General features: G+C 43.3%; 1 protein-coding gene across 1 annotated transcript; it reads right to left on the bottom strand.

The window, feature by feature from the left end:
* Positions 1 to 418: 418 nt before the first annotated feature.
* Positions 419 to 10,876, bottom strand: med1 (mediator complex subunit 1). The gene is made up of 15 exons (XM_010768895.1): positions 10,724 to 10,876; positions 9,488 to 9,594; positions 8,797 to 8,875; positions 8,424 to 8,478; positions 7,940 to 8,072; positions 7,717 to 7,817; positions 7,540 to 7,614; positions 7,040 to 7,203; positions 6,785 to 6,896; positions 6,522 to 6,646; positions 6,296 to 6,423; positions 5,634 to 5,835; positions 5,413 to 5,508; positions 5,179 to 5,284; positions 419 to 4,900 (listed from the first exon to the last, which is right to left on the bottom strand). Exons 1-15 carry the CDS (start codon positions 10,842 to 10,844, stop codon positions 1,039 to 1,041), a joined length of 5,466 nt encoding a protein of 1,821 aa, XP_010767197.1. The 5' UTR covers positions 10,845 to 10,876; the 3' UTR covers positions 419 to 1,038.
* Positions 10,877 to 14,439: the final 3,563 nt, after the last annotated feature.

Raw genomic sequence — 14,439 nt, forward strand, 5'->3', positions numbered from 1 at the left:
TGATGCAAAGAAGAAGTTTTGTATCTTTTATTTTACCTAAGGATGACATTCCCTAAAGCATTTTATGTAATTTGTTTTGGCTTTTCAGTCCATATTGCATCTTTTCACCAATCTTCCACCAAACACCTGTGAATAAAGGCTTGAAATGTCATTTAACCTCTGCAAATTACCTCTGGGAGTGTGTTACTCATTACCAAGTATCATGTGATTTTGCAAACAGATTGAGCAACCTGATACAGTGCTGCCATCTAGTGTAGATTTGTGGAAGTGCTGTGGAAAAGAAATACATAACCTATACACACTCATTTAAAATTAAAAGTGTAATGATCAGTCATTTTTAATCAACGTAGTATTACAGACTATTACTGTATATGTAAATGAATATGGGCAAATACCTAAAAAATAAACGTGGCAGTGAGGTTTTTCCAGAAGCGAAATGTTTATTTCAAGATTCCAAAACTCCTACAGTTAAAAAATGACCATGTCTCTTTTTTATCATCATCATCATCTGCAGTCTTCTTTTACTTACACTAACTTACACATCAACAGTTTAAATGTATCAAAATCGAAAAATTCCAAGAAAAGGCAACTGAACACTGTACACTTCTTTCTTTAAAATACTTTTTTTTTTACAGATGTCATACTGATTTAGTGGCATTCTGGTATGTTTGTTTGTAGCAACAACAAATAATGAACTGCGGCAAATGCATTAATTGTGAAGAGAAATTACATTCGGAAAGACATGTACTGTCCATTTTTGTTATATATACTGTTTAAAACCAGTTCCTTAATGAAGCTTTATGCAGTTGATGTTTTGGTATTTCAAAAACCACTGTTATCACAAGCCCCTGATACTATACACTGATACTGAAACAGTACAATCTGACATTAGAACACAGCTTAAAACAGGACAATGATCACTCAGAGAACCACAATATCCTTGTATCAAGTTCCCAATTGTGGTTTGAGTTAAATAAATAGAAGTTGCATTTGTATGTTAAAGGCATGTGTTAGAAACGTGAGAAAAACCTAATGAAATTAAAGGTTGCCAGTGAGGGCTGAGTCCATGAGGTCGTCGTCTTCATTTCTCATATACATTGGACTAGGCCGAGATGGACGCTCTGACCCCAACATGGACAAAGAGGAATCTGAAGCAGAGATGGGTGACCGGGACCAACTGTCTGCTTTTATGGGATGCGATGACGGCCCCATGGACATCGAGGACTTCTTCTTCTCTTTGTCCCGGTCCCGATCTCGGTCTCTGTCCCTCTCCCGTTCCTTCTCTTTCTGCTTCTTCTTCTCCTTCTTGTGTTTCTTGTGCTTCTCCCCTGAGCTGTGAGGGATGGAGCTCATGTAGTCCTGGGGGGGAAGCGGGCGAACGCTCTGGTCGTCGTCTGAGCTCGGGCTGTTCTGGTGGGACTTCTCGGCCACTGAGCTGCTGCCCGACTCGCTCTCGCTGTCGTGGTTGAGCGGGGTGAATCCTGGCGACCGGCTGTGGCTCGGGGAGGAGCGGTCATGCTTGGGAGTGGAGCCGCTGAAGAGGGGCGATGCTTTGAGACTAGAAATTTGAGGACGCATAGAGGCATCACCAGATCCGTCCCCTGTTTTCTGAAGGGTCACTTTGGCCTTGATGCTTGGTGAGCCCCCATCAGGTTTGCTAATGATAATTTTGGCTAGACCGGTTGCACTCCCCCCTCCTGCTTTTGGGTCCATCAGCTTTTTATCCCCACTGTTGCCACCGGAAACAGACACTTTAGGTTTTGTCTCCTTATCGGACTTTTCCCGCTTATACTCCCCACTTTGAGATGATGAGCTATGCTTGGAAGGACCCACGTTGGAAGGTCCACTGCCGGGAACATTCCCAGGACCACCACCAGGAGCAGATCCTGGACCAGTTACTGGTGGCCCAATCTCACAACCATCCTCCCCTACACCTCCTCCACCTACACTCTTCAGTTTGTCGATGACTGCCGTAAGAGAGGGTTTCTTGTTTCGACTGGGCGACTTCCCTTTGGCGTTGGGATTGTTTGCATTGTTCTGACCAGCCCCACCACTACTTCCGCCTCCACTTCCTCCACCTCCACCACTGCTTCCACTTCCACATCCTCCTGACCCTCCTCCTCCTCCCCCTCCCCCTCCACCACCCCCATACTGAGACTGGGAGGCGCCTGGGTAGGTCATCAAACCAGAGGACGAGGAAGAGCTGGACGAGGATGAGGAAGATGCTGGGCCAGAGGAGCCCCCACCAATGGGCTTCTGGGAGCTCATGCCTCCACCAGAAGAAGACTTGGAACCTCCAGAGCTGCCGCCTCCGGAGCCCATTGGTGATTTGGCCTTGGAAGAAGGAGGTGTTCCTGGAACCTGGGACTGCTGCATCTTCATCGGGGAGGACAATTTGTCAGAGCTGCGGGAGTGAGAAGGGGAGATGTTGGGCTTTATGTTGGGATTCATAAGTGACCCAGGAGGCTTCCCCCCCTGAGGCTTCATTTTATTACTACTTCCAATCCCACTACCACTAACACCCCCAGGCCCAGAGAGCCCATGTTTGGTGATTGGGGAAGTTCCTGGTTTACCAACACTAATTCCTTGGGAGGAGCCTTTAGATTGGGATGGCCCACCTCCACTCCCCATCCCTGCACTTCCTGGCTTGGAGCTGCTGCTGCTGCTGCTGCTGCTGCTGCTGCCTTGTGTCGTGGAGCCTTCTTTGGACTTGATTTTCCCAGAGGAAGACGAGTGAGAATGATGGCTTTTGCTGCTGCTGGTTCCTCCTGCTCCACCTGTATTGCTAGAGGCTGAGCTGCTGGAGGTGTATCCACTATGGGATGATGTTTTGCCCCCAGTTATGGTCCCTTTTGGAATCTGAATGGTGATTTTGGGGATTGGAGGAGTGGCACCGCCGGGAGGAGTTTGTGAGTGCCCTGAACTACCAGGAGACTTTGAGCCTCCTCCACCTATGCTTCCCCCAGAGCCTGAGCCCCCACTAGGAGGGGTGTAGGGCCGCCCCCCTGAGCTGTGAGAGGGGGACTTACCATCAGGGTCCAGCTTTTTGCGTTTGGGAGGTTTCTCTTTAGACTTTCCCTCACTGGATGGGGTCCTGCTACGTTTTACCTGTTTGCCCTCTGTTGAAGTGCTCCCCATCCCCATCCCAGAACTGCTCCCTCCGTTACCCCCATTTTCATCTTTCGGTCGCACAAGTCCCTGTTGCTGTTTAATTTTGGGTTCTGCACTTTTAAAATCAGCACATGCCGCTGCAAGGCCTATTGGGAGGGGGCTCTGTGACCCTCCGCCATGTGTGTCTCCCAGATCAGGAGCTTGCACAAGAAGTGGTTTACCACTACCACTGTTGCCTCCGAAAACTATCCCCATATCAAAAGGGTCCTTCAGCGATGGCTCGGGGGTGCTCTGCCCATGGGGAGTGGGATTCTGTGGTGTTCCCGATGGTGTATTCTGCTGGCTACTTCCCCCAAAACCCTTGACAAGGTCCATGTCTCCATCTGCACTTGGCGAGCTGTCGTCAAAGTAGTTCTGGGGAAAGCCATGGCCTGAGGTGAGGAGGTCAGGGTTGAAGTCAGCAGCATGGAAGAAGTTGGTGGAAGAAGAATCGCTGTTGGGCGTGGCAGCAGTTGCAGTTGCCTCAGCAATCAGGTCAGCAGCATCAGTGAAAGGATTCTCATTGCTGTTGGTGTTAAAAATGTCTGCCGAGTCAAACACTGCGCTGCCCTGACCGGAGCTGGAGGAGTCACGGATGGGGGTACCTAGGGGGCCTCCATCCTCCCCACCACTTCCCATGGGGTGCTGCCCATGGCTCCCACAACTGCCTTTGCCCGTCTGCTCGGGCAGATCTGACAAGATTTCTGTGATATCAGGGCCGATGCTGTCGGAGCTAGAGAGGCGGACCATACGAGGTGGGACAGCTCCTGGCGGTTGTTGAGACTGGACATGAGACTGTGAATAAGGCATGTTGGGGCCAGAGGGCGGTGTTCCACATTGGCTAGGTGCTGGAGTGATGCTATGGGGCGTGTCTAGGCCATCACCAGTCAGATTAACATCAAAGATAGAATTTTGAGATGCGTCCACATCCATAGAGAGCAGCTCACGGTGGAAGTCATCCTCATGCGAGACTTGATGGTGGAGCTGGGATCCCTGTTGTAGTTTCATGCCTAAACCGGCACCTCCACCACCTGGGACAGTCCCAGACATAACACCACCCTTTTCTGTCCCCCGTGGGCGCTTTTTCTTTCCTTTTGAATTACTTCCAGGGCATGCTGCACCCGCATTCTCGGTCCTTGGGGAGCCAGAAGAATTCTGCCTCTCCAATGGACTAGAAGCATAGAGCGCAGCAAAATCTTGTGTGGGGTTGTCTTTCAACAAGTTCATCAACATAGGATGATTCTTGGTGTTGCTGGCAGGGGAAGATGTTTCAGGTGGAGTCTGGTGGGGTTGTGGTGCATTCTGGGAGCTGGGACTAGAACCCACACTTCCAGTTATCTGTAACAGACTTGTCAGTATTGGATTCTGAGTGACTTTGTTGAAGTCATCTACATGGCCTTGACCAGCCTGCTGTTGTTGCTGGCCAGCCACCCCACCCTGGGTTAGGCATTCTCCTCCCTGGGCTTGCCTTTCTCCGCGGGAAGCCCCAAACAGAGGAGCAATCTGACCTCCAAAATTATGTCCCCCAGGGGGTCCTCCGGTTGGTGTGTTGCCCTCTGCGAGCCCATGCAGTCCCATAGGGTTAGTTCCATCGCCGTCCATGTTGTAGGTGGGACTACCGGAGGGTGGCAGGTTATTCTTCACCATGATCTCCACTGTCTGTGCGATTAGGGAGAGAGCTGGAGTGTCTGCCTGGATGGTCTCTGCTTTCCTTCTAATTGCCCGCATGGTAACTGGGATGGACATGCATCTATAGGGGGAAGGAAGCAATTACCATGAAAAACATACTAGAGCTGCAACGATTAGTTGACTAGTCTTTCAGTTTAAAAATAATTGAGAACTATTTGGATAATATATATATTTGGTTGTAACAATCCTCTCAAATATGAAGATTGAATGCTTTTATCTTTTGATATTTTAAACTGAATATATTGGGGTTTTTAACTGAAAAAATATACATGTAAAGACATTATGTTGGACTCAGAGAAATCAGCATATTAACGAATTACTACAAGGAAGGAAACTCACCGCTGGACTACTTTGGTGATGAATTCATCAGTGCAGATCAGAGCATCTGACAGTCCTTTATATAGCTTGCATGATACCTGTCTGGAGTCAATCACCTCCATTACCACTGGAGAAAGAAGGTCGGATAAGACAGAGAACATTTTAGAATCACTTTCATCTGAGGACATTGTTAAAGTTTCATCTCAATATGCTTAGATTTTTTTTTTATTAAATAGTTAATTAGGTAATGCTTACCACAGACTAATGACTCATTGACTGGATGCTGGAACGAGACGCTGAAACTGGAGTCGGTGAGAGGACATACTTCAAACTGCAGCAGGCCAGCGCTATCTGAGGGAATAACAGAAAATGTGAATTACTTATCAAATGTGATTTAATACATAACACACAAAAAAAAACAGTACATGTTGTTGATTGTCTAAATACAGTGAAGTCAATCAGGGCCAGATATTTACCATTTTTGATGGAAGTGCGTTTCACACAGCTGCCAATCAAGTTGTTATAGGCTGCCTGGTGCCGGATGATATCCAACAAGAGGGGCACTTGTGCCGGGTGGCGGAAGGGGATCTTGGTCACCAGAACTCCTTGTAGAGAGTGACCATCTTGCACCGGGGCATCACTATTCAGGAAATAACAGTGCTGCTGATCTGGCAATGCCTGAGAAAAGCATAAAAACAGCGTGATTTATGTGAATTAAAAATCTAATACTTGGTGTATTGGCTGTGTGTCTTTATTTGTATATATCCATGTTTTCCTTGACAGGGTTAAGGTAAGGTTACCTACAGACCATACACGTATTTGTTAATGAGCAGTTAATCACCTCTAGAACCTTAATTAATCTAAAGAATAAAAAAAATGTAATTTTACTAAATTTCTGTTCACCAGAAGATCGCTCCATAGTAATATTGTCATGTTAAGCCCATATATATATATATATATATATATATATATATATATAGAGCAGGCTTAAATTCCAACAAAGAGGTCTTACATTTCTTTAAACATGGAATAATCATGAAACCATAAAGAACAGGCTGGATGTTGTAAGACACTAAGATTTTAAAAAAGGTAAGCGGACATCAAATTAGTTGTGGTGGTATTGCATAAGTTTGCTTACAAAATAGAAATGCATGTTCCGTGAAGGTGGCGGCGTGGAGTTGCCCTCCTCAAGGAGCTGGCGCTGGCTCTGCACAATTAACTGGCAGAGAGGTGAGAGGGCGGGGGGGCTCTCAAACACTGGGATCGCTGGGAAAACACGGAAAGAGCTTCAAGTTTAAATAAAAAAATTAAATGAGCATTGTCCTGTAGGTACATAGAATATGGTGTTCAAGATGTAAACTCACAAGTAGCATTGCCCAGCCTCTGAATAAAGGAGAGGGAGAAAGGCATTGGGCGGTTCATCTTGAGGAAAAAACAAGCTGGCAGGTCCACACAGTTTGTGTTGGTAACAGTGGAAAAGGAAGGTGTCCTGAAATACACCAAGAATAAATTAATCAGCTGTCTCTCTCTTCTACTACTTCTGCATTGGGACACAACAATAACTTGTATTGCCTGATTTATAAGGGAACATATGCAAGTTCTCTAATAAAGGGTTGTACTTTCTTACCCCTTGCTATCTACGGGGTGTGATCCAGAGATGAGTGGGGCAATTGGGAGCTTATAGGTAGCGGTGGTTCCCTCGATTGTGACAGAAACACTGACACCCAGAGAGCGTGGAACTGCAAAGATGACCCAAAAGAGGAGATAAATGACAGGTCACACAAGGGGTCTTTAGACAATCAAATGGCTAGTTGAAGTATGTTAGTTCCCATTCTTATCCTTTCTAAATATATGAAGTGATCAACTCTCTCTGTGCACTTACCAATGCCGTCGGGTGAGTTTAGCTGTGAGTCTGGTCCCTCTTCAAATATCTCATAAGGGGACAAGTAACACTGAAGAGAAACAAGATGGCCACCACTTCTTGCAGTCAACAGGCCCACACCGCCATGGAGAATAGTCTCCACTGCATTAGCACTGGTTGCTAACCTATAAAACGCATATCAATCAAAGGTTATTGCATTACAAAACATGTAAGCTCCATCAGGCTTTAAGTCAATTTATAGCACTACAGGTAGTTATTTATAATATTACAAGATATATATTTGACCAAGCAAACTGATAAATTACACAGAATTAGAGGTAGAATATTTAATATTACACCCTTAAAAATACGCAGGTACTGCTTTTAGGTTTTCCTTTGCTGCATGACTCTCTAAATAATATTAAAATAATATTGAATATCTATATCAAATATTCTAAATACTAGAAGCCTACATACATGGATGATGTACATTGTAACAAAAAGGGATTTTGTGAACTTACCTAAACATGTGCATCATCTTGGTGAGGTCAAGCTCCAAAGACTGCAAGGCTATATACATCTTGGTTTTCAGCTTACTGGAACACAGAGATGACATGACATTAAAAACAATAATAATGATAAAGACAAGATGTATTTCTCTTATAAAACAAGTGCCTTTAATTAAAAGTTCTACTTACTTGTCCCCAGGGAGCTTATAGAGTTCGACCAGTCCCTTCAGATGTTTGGAAAACTCTTCAAAGTTCTTCTCCCTTAGATGCTGAATCAGCTCAGGACAACTCTGTGATCAACACATTAAGAACATGTATATAAGAGAGTATAAAATGTATGATAAACAACAACTTACTTGACTGTTATTTTAATCCACTTTATGGGCTTATATAGAGATTGCAGTATACTGACCGTAGGGTTTTCTCCCTGATGGGCCACCTTGACGTCCACTAGCTGGCCATTTGTGTCCAGCTGCACCTCCACATAAAACATGTCTGACGTGATGTAACACTCTGTCCCCGATGGGCTGAGGTGAGAGCCAAGTCTGATCACACACAAAAAGCAGGGAATGACTGAGAGGGTGACTCGTTTGACTTTGACAATGACAATTTTAGGGAAGGTTTTGGGATGTTAATCACAGCCATATTATATGTTGGGGCCGTCTAGTAATAAGACTTTTTCTGGGGATTGTTTTAGTACTAAAGTCATACATAACAAAAAAATAGACAAAGTTCTTGGATGTTTAAGAAATCTGTGGATGGCACAGGAAATAAAACTGCCCATGTCCTTATTTATGTTTTGACTGAGTCTACAATAGATAATTACAAGTTCAAATAACCACAATAATCTGCAATCTGCCTGCATGTCCTGTACTTGGAAAAGGAAAATAACTCACAGGTTTTGCCGAGCGATGGATTCTAGACGATCTGTCATGGAGGGTAGAGACGAGACTGAAAAAGAAGGCAGAGAAAAGGGGACATTTTAAAATCATATAATGAGACTATCATGTGTTATACAATGTTGCCCAATATTCCTACAATACATTTGTATGTCACCTAAAGCAAAGGTCAATTGAAGTGTGTTGCATTCAGATAATGGTGATTGGTTGTAAGAAATAACCTTAACATTATATCCAGCCCTAAAACAGCTTCTCATTTGTTTGAGTCCACATAGGTGTTTCCCAGTCTATTGATGGAAAGTAACACATTCTAATGAAAAACGCTGCCCTGCTCTCCATGTGTTTCTGTCCTTGGAGGTGACAGCCTCACCTTTCAGCGCTCTCTGCAGGGTCTCCAGGCAGGTGAGCATGAGCGGGTGACCTGCAGCAGTTATCACTAAGCGTTTCTCCTGGAACACAGTATAAGGTAAAACAGAGGAATTAGATGATTGCAGAGAAAATATAAAAATGCTTCTTCATCAATATGTAATGTTCAAGTGTATCTTGCACTGGCTGAGTCAGCGCAATAGGGCAGGGATTTAAATGTCACCACTATAGTTTCACAGGCCCAGCAGGTACATTATTAAAGTAGAAAACCTTTTTGTGCAATGATGTGATTAATTGCTGGAAATGTATTTTGAACAGGTTGGTAGTCTCTCGTCTACACATACTGTGTATAGTATGTGTGTTCTCAGCCTTTTTAAATTTGCAAGTTAAAATGTAATTACTCGCCTAAAAAGGAACAGCAAGTAATTCATATTTTATGCATACCCAACAGAAAACTTTCCTAAAGTTTTGTGACCTTTCTCTTTAGTAATTACCTCCAAGATCCTCATTAAAATAAAACTAATGTATAATTGAAGATGTGAGGGAATGATCTCTTGTACTGATTGTTGCTTTTTCATTTTGCATGAAGAAGCAGCTGACATGTTTTACCTGCCTGGCTTACTGTGAAAATGCAGACATTATCAAAACATGTTACAGGAATAAAAAAAAAAAGGAGAAAGTTGTGTCTGTCCTACCATGGCCAGACGCACAATCTTGCAGGTCTCCTGCCATGGCCTTGCAGCATTGTGTTTGGCATGAAGCTTCTCCAGCAAAGCAGCCATGCGATTCTGCTTCTCCGCCTCTGAAAAAATATACAACGTTCAAGAAAACACATGAACGGAATGAACAATTTTCGTAGATATTCAAAGCCACCACACTGAATTAATCTCAGCGTTTTGAAAACCCCCAAACTAATTATACTAGGTATGATCAGTTTGCAAGGATAATTGAAGTTTTATCCAATATTATGTTCGATTCATTTTGTTTTTCAAAACATTTAAATTAAAATGCAACCCGGACAACATGCCATGAAAACTATTAATCAATGTATTGCAGTTCCTTACATTTGACAAACATCTACATAGAAGATGTAATTGGACTATCACAACATAATTGCGACTGAGTGATTTATAGGTAGTATTCATGTAAATGAAGTAGCTATGATCAGCACTGAATGACAGTTTATTCCACACAACGAAAACTACTACAGCATCGTTTGTAAACTCCACATAAATAACACAAACAATATATTTATCTTGTTAGTTGATATTGTGATTAGTTGGGTAATCAATTGTGCAAACTAGAAACAAAACAACATATAAAGACGTTAATCAATCAAGTCACATGACATACCAAAACAACTATTTAATCAGCACCACTTGCGCCTGTGTCGGGCAGGTCAACGAGAAATATGGTGTCAACTGAACGGATGCTAATGTTTTGTTTATCTGTCATAATGGGCTACAACTGTGCTGCAGGTTGTTAGTTATGTTAGAGTAGCTTAGCAGGGATAAGTTGCATTGTAACGTACGTCACAACACCCCAAAATGAGGCAAACTTGTGTGGGGACATTAGATTACTTTTTTAGATCTGAATGGAGTCCTTAAAGTTAGTGTTTCCACAAAGTTGATGTTAGCAAGTTGCTAACGTTAGCCATTTGAGGACAACTACAAAAAGCTAGCTGCTAACTACGTTACAAAACATGACCAGTGGCATTAACTTATTTTACACGAATGTACGTTATTAAATTCAAGTTGAAGCTAAACTTGACCCAATGTATACGTCCAAAACATACTTAATATGAGCGTTAAAATTGCAGAGTCGGCTAAGTTAGCTGCTAGCCTCCGTTAGCATGAGTCGCCTTGCCCAGCAAACCAGATTATCATAATAACAGTTAGAAAGCCAAAATGCATTCAATTCACGTAATTTACCTGTTGCCTCTTCGGATTTGATCCGTTCTCCATGAGTCTGATTCCCTGCTTGCTGGACCGAGAGAGAAAGCTCTCTCGCAGGGCTAGCGCTCACCATAGAAACACCGGGCCCCGCCGCCATGGTGCCGCTACATGGAAGTATAAGTCGCTACCCGTTTCAGTTTCCCGGCTTCGACTTCCTAGCGTCCCCCTCCAGGCTTCCATACAGCCCCATGCTGTGCACCATACTAGTTGGTGAGTGAACCCATGGACCACGCTGTTGTTGATTTTTTTGTTTCCTAAATGTAATCCAGTTTATTTGTGACTTTGTAATTAACTTCAGAACAATTAATTTTCTTATTTAACTGTGTGACTCATTTGTCCGGACCCATTTTTAAAGAGAGGGTATAATTGCCAGTTTGCTGTGTTTCTACATTTCTGTTTATTTATCCATTTATTTTTCAAGCGAGACATGCTTTTTTCTTTATTCCTTCAAAACAAATTGAAATCCCTTTTACTTTGACTGCTTAAAATAAAAGACAATGATCTGATGAATACTCCAGATGGCGTACGATTGCCACGAGTAAATGATTCATGATTTGCCAAGAGCAACTATCCGCCCAAAAAATCCAAAGGAAGGTTGAAATATTCACAATCGACATCAGAAACAGTCAAATGCAGAATTTCAAAATGAAGCTTGTTTTTTTCTTACAATATGAACTTTCAATACCCTCATTTATAAGGCAGCCACACGAAGCAATAGACTATTAAGAATTAGACAAATAAATACATTTAAGCAAAAGCAGCCATGCACAGGCCACCACGTACAAGCACACACCTGAGCCTATTGTACAGCTGAGCCTGTGGCAATGAGGGCTCTCTGGGGAGGATTTTCCCACCAACCATTATGACCTGCCTGAGAGATGGAGAATGAGTGTGTGCATGAACATGTGGACATTAGAGCATATGCAAAACTATATTTGTGAACATCCCTGTTAAACTACACACAGAGAAGATAGTTGTAGACAGCAGTGGAGATGGAGAGGGACCATATTGGCATCGTCTGAGTCAGTAGACAGACCCACAGATAGACATGAGAAAAGAGGGGAGGTGCCGCTATGTAATTGATGTGCCCACCAGGAGCTTTAGCTGGCTGCCTGGCATGGAGAGGAGGTGGGCACCGCTGCCAAGACAGCAGTAGGAGAAAGAAAAGTGAGGCACGGGCCTTGGGGAGCACAGTAGCGAGCTGAAACCATGCCCATCAATCAGAGGCTAGTTCACCTTGCCATGCCAAGCGGGACCCCCCTCTGCGCAGAGGGAAGGGGTGGCACAGGGAGCGAGCCTGGCACAGTTGCTAAACCTTCCCTAATCCTCCTGGTGGGTGCATCGGTGCCACGTCCGAATGGCAGCAGAGTAGGCAGAGCCAGACATGAGGGGAAAAGAAAAGAAAGTTCAGCCCCTATTCTGAGAGAGGTCTCACTTCATGTTGTTAACATCAGGATGTAGAAATGTATTATACTGAAGGACTGAAGAAGGCCACTACTTCTATAAAAGGAGCTTAAACAGGGTGTCTTGTCCACTCAAAAACGATAGGAGTTCTAAATCATATGGCCAATCTGTCTTTTCAGTTTTATGCAATATGTTGCATGAATTGCATTGACTGTAGCTGTGAGCCTTAATGATAGTTTTTCTTCTTCTCTTCGTACAGAATATTTTCTTTGAATTGTAATGTATTATGAATGTGTCTAATTTAAAATGGCAAACTACTGAGTACGGCAACACAGGAAGCCATTGTAGAATGTAAGATAGTGAATTAATGGGCATATACATTATGGCTGCAACTGTTTATTATTGATAAAACACTTGGTCTATAAAATGTCAGAAAATTGTGAAAAATGTAATTCACAGTGACTTGAAATCCAAGGTAATATCTTTAAAGAGTTTGTTTTGTCAGACCAAACCCAAAGATATTCAGTTTAATGTGACATAAAAAAGAGAAGAGCATGTTTGTCACCATCTATTTCAGAGGCTGTAAACAGAATTCTCTGCAAATTCTTGCATGAAAAATGACTATAGTTATTAAATTATCAAAATAGTTGGCGATTGTTTTTCTGTTGTAGACTACTCACTATAAGTCAACCATTTGTTGCAGCGCTGCACACTGTGCATACAAACTCAATTGTATGACAGACTCAATTGTATGTATTTTTTTATATTGTCAAAAATCATATGGTGCTGAAGGGGATGCCTGTGAAACATCTCTATAAACGCATGTATTTGATTTCCTCTGCATGTTTCCTGTTTTAACTCAGGGGATGGAGACGTGTGAACAGCTTGGCAACCTTATTGAGTGCTTTGAAGTTGACTACCCTCCTTTTTTCACCATCTCTCTAGTGAGCTCACATTTTACCTGATGCGAATAAATAAAAACCGACCACCAGACAAATTAACCAGACAATCCAAATAACAGATTTGCTATAAGGTTTTGTAGTTGGTTTACAAGCAGCTTTATTGAGCAGACTCTTGTATAAATGTGCAAAACAAAAGGAATACACTGAGCCATTTGCTTCTCACGTATCATACAAGTTTGAGATCAGTGAGCCTGAAGGCTGGAAACGGTCCAGAAAACAGTGAAGCATTACCAGGACACAGTTTCTGCTTCTTTGGCACCGAGTGCCTTGAAGTGCAAGGGCAGCTGGGAAGACTAGCTGCGAGGGAGGTAGAGGGAGGGAAGTGCAAGAGATGGAGGGAAAGCGAGAGAGAAAGGAGGGGTCGGCCCTATAGGACCATTTGTGATGAGGCTCATTTGCACAACGGCACTTAATTGGCTACAACAATTAATTAATGTGTTGGAAAGTTGGCACAAAAAGTTCATTTAAGAGGGTTTTAATAAGCAATTAGGGTGAAGTAACCAGTGAGGTAGAAGCAGGCACAAAAAATGTGGAGAACTGTGAAAGTAAAAGCCGTAGCTCTTTGGGAATAATGTGCCATATCTGGAAATCAGGATGTGGTTTGCTATTATGGGTAGTTACTTCACATCCCATTGTGAGCACTGATGACATTACGATACATTATTTTTACCCCACACTTTTACAAACCCAACTGTTCATTGCACCCACTTTCCAAAAACAGCATTGTCTCCTCTCCCCTTCCTTCTCCCTCCCACTGTCTGCTTCCCTCTCTCTTTCTCACTCTGTGTATGAAATATCGCATGACTAATGAGTGGAGCAGGTTGAAATCCTGGGGAAGATGTCCTTGGAAGACGAATGCATTTTCAGCAGAATAATTAACTTAATTAACAAATTCACATGCATATTCATCAGCCTATTAATGTCTCCTCTGCGCGGCTTGATGAGCAGTGGGGTAATAACCATCTCATTTGCATAGCCTGTTCACACGACTCCCCATTTAAAGACAAAATAAGGGAAGGAAGAGCACAGGAGGAAGAAGGAAGAGAGAAATTGGAAAGGGAGACAACAAATAGAAAACTAGGGAGAGGCGCAGCGGGGTAACGCGCAGAGGTGAGGAAGTGACGTGTGATGGTTGGAAATAGGCTAACAGTTTATCTGACGGATGGGTGACATGAGGAGGGACGGCAAACATGAGCCCCAACAGATTGACTCCATCTCTCCCTTTCTCTTTCTCATCCCTCCAGTCAACCTTGCAAGCCGTCTTCCCCCTCCTGCTGTTTCTCCATCACCATTTCCGTGCATCCATAATATTCTTCCCTATAATCT

Source organism: Notothenia coriiceps, unplaced genomic scaffold (assembly GCF_000735185.1).
Source record: "Notothenia coriiceps isolate Sejong01 unplaced genomic scaffold, NC01 NC01_scaffold00006104, whole genome shotgun sequence".
NCBI lineage: Eukaryota > Metazoa > Chordata > Actinopteri > Perciformes > Nototheniidae > Notothenia > Notothenia coriiceps.

Bases quoted from the DNA above. Each gene is read 5' to 3' on its own strand.
- med1 (XM_010768895.1), bottom strand. From the start codon at position 10,844: ATGGCGGCGGGGCCCGGTGTTTCTATGGTGAGCGCTAGCCCTGCGAGA. The intron at 8,073-8,423 runs GTGAGTTATTTT...GTGTGTGATCAG, and splicing joins TCCATCGCTCGGCAAAACCT to ACTTGGCTCTCACCTCAGCC. The intron at 6,897-7,039 runs GTAAGTGCACAG...TCATCTTTGCAG, and splicing joins AAACTCACCCGACGGCATTG to TTCCACGCTCTCTGGGTGTC.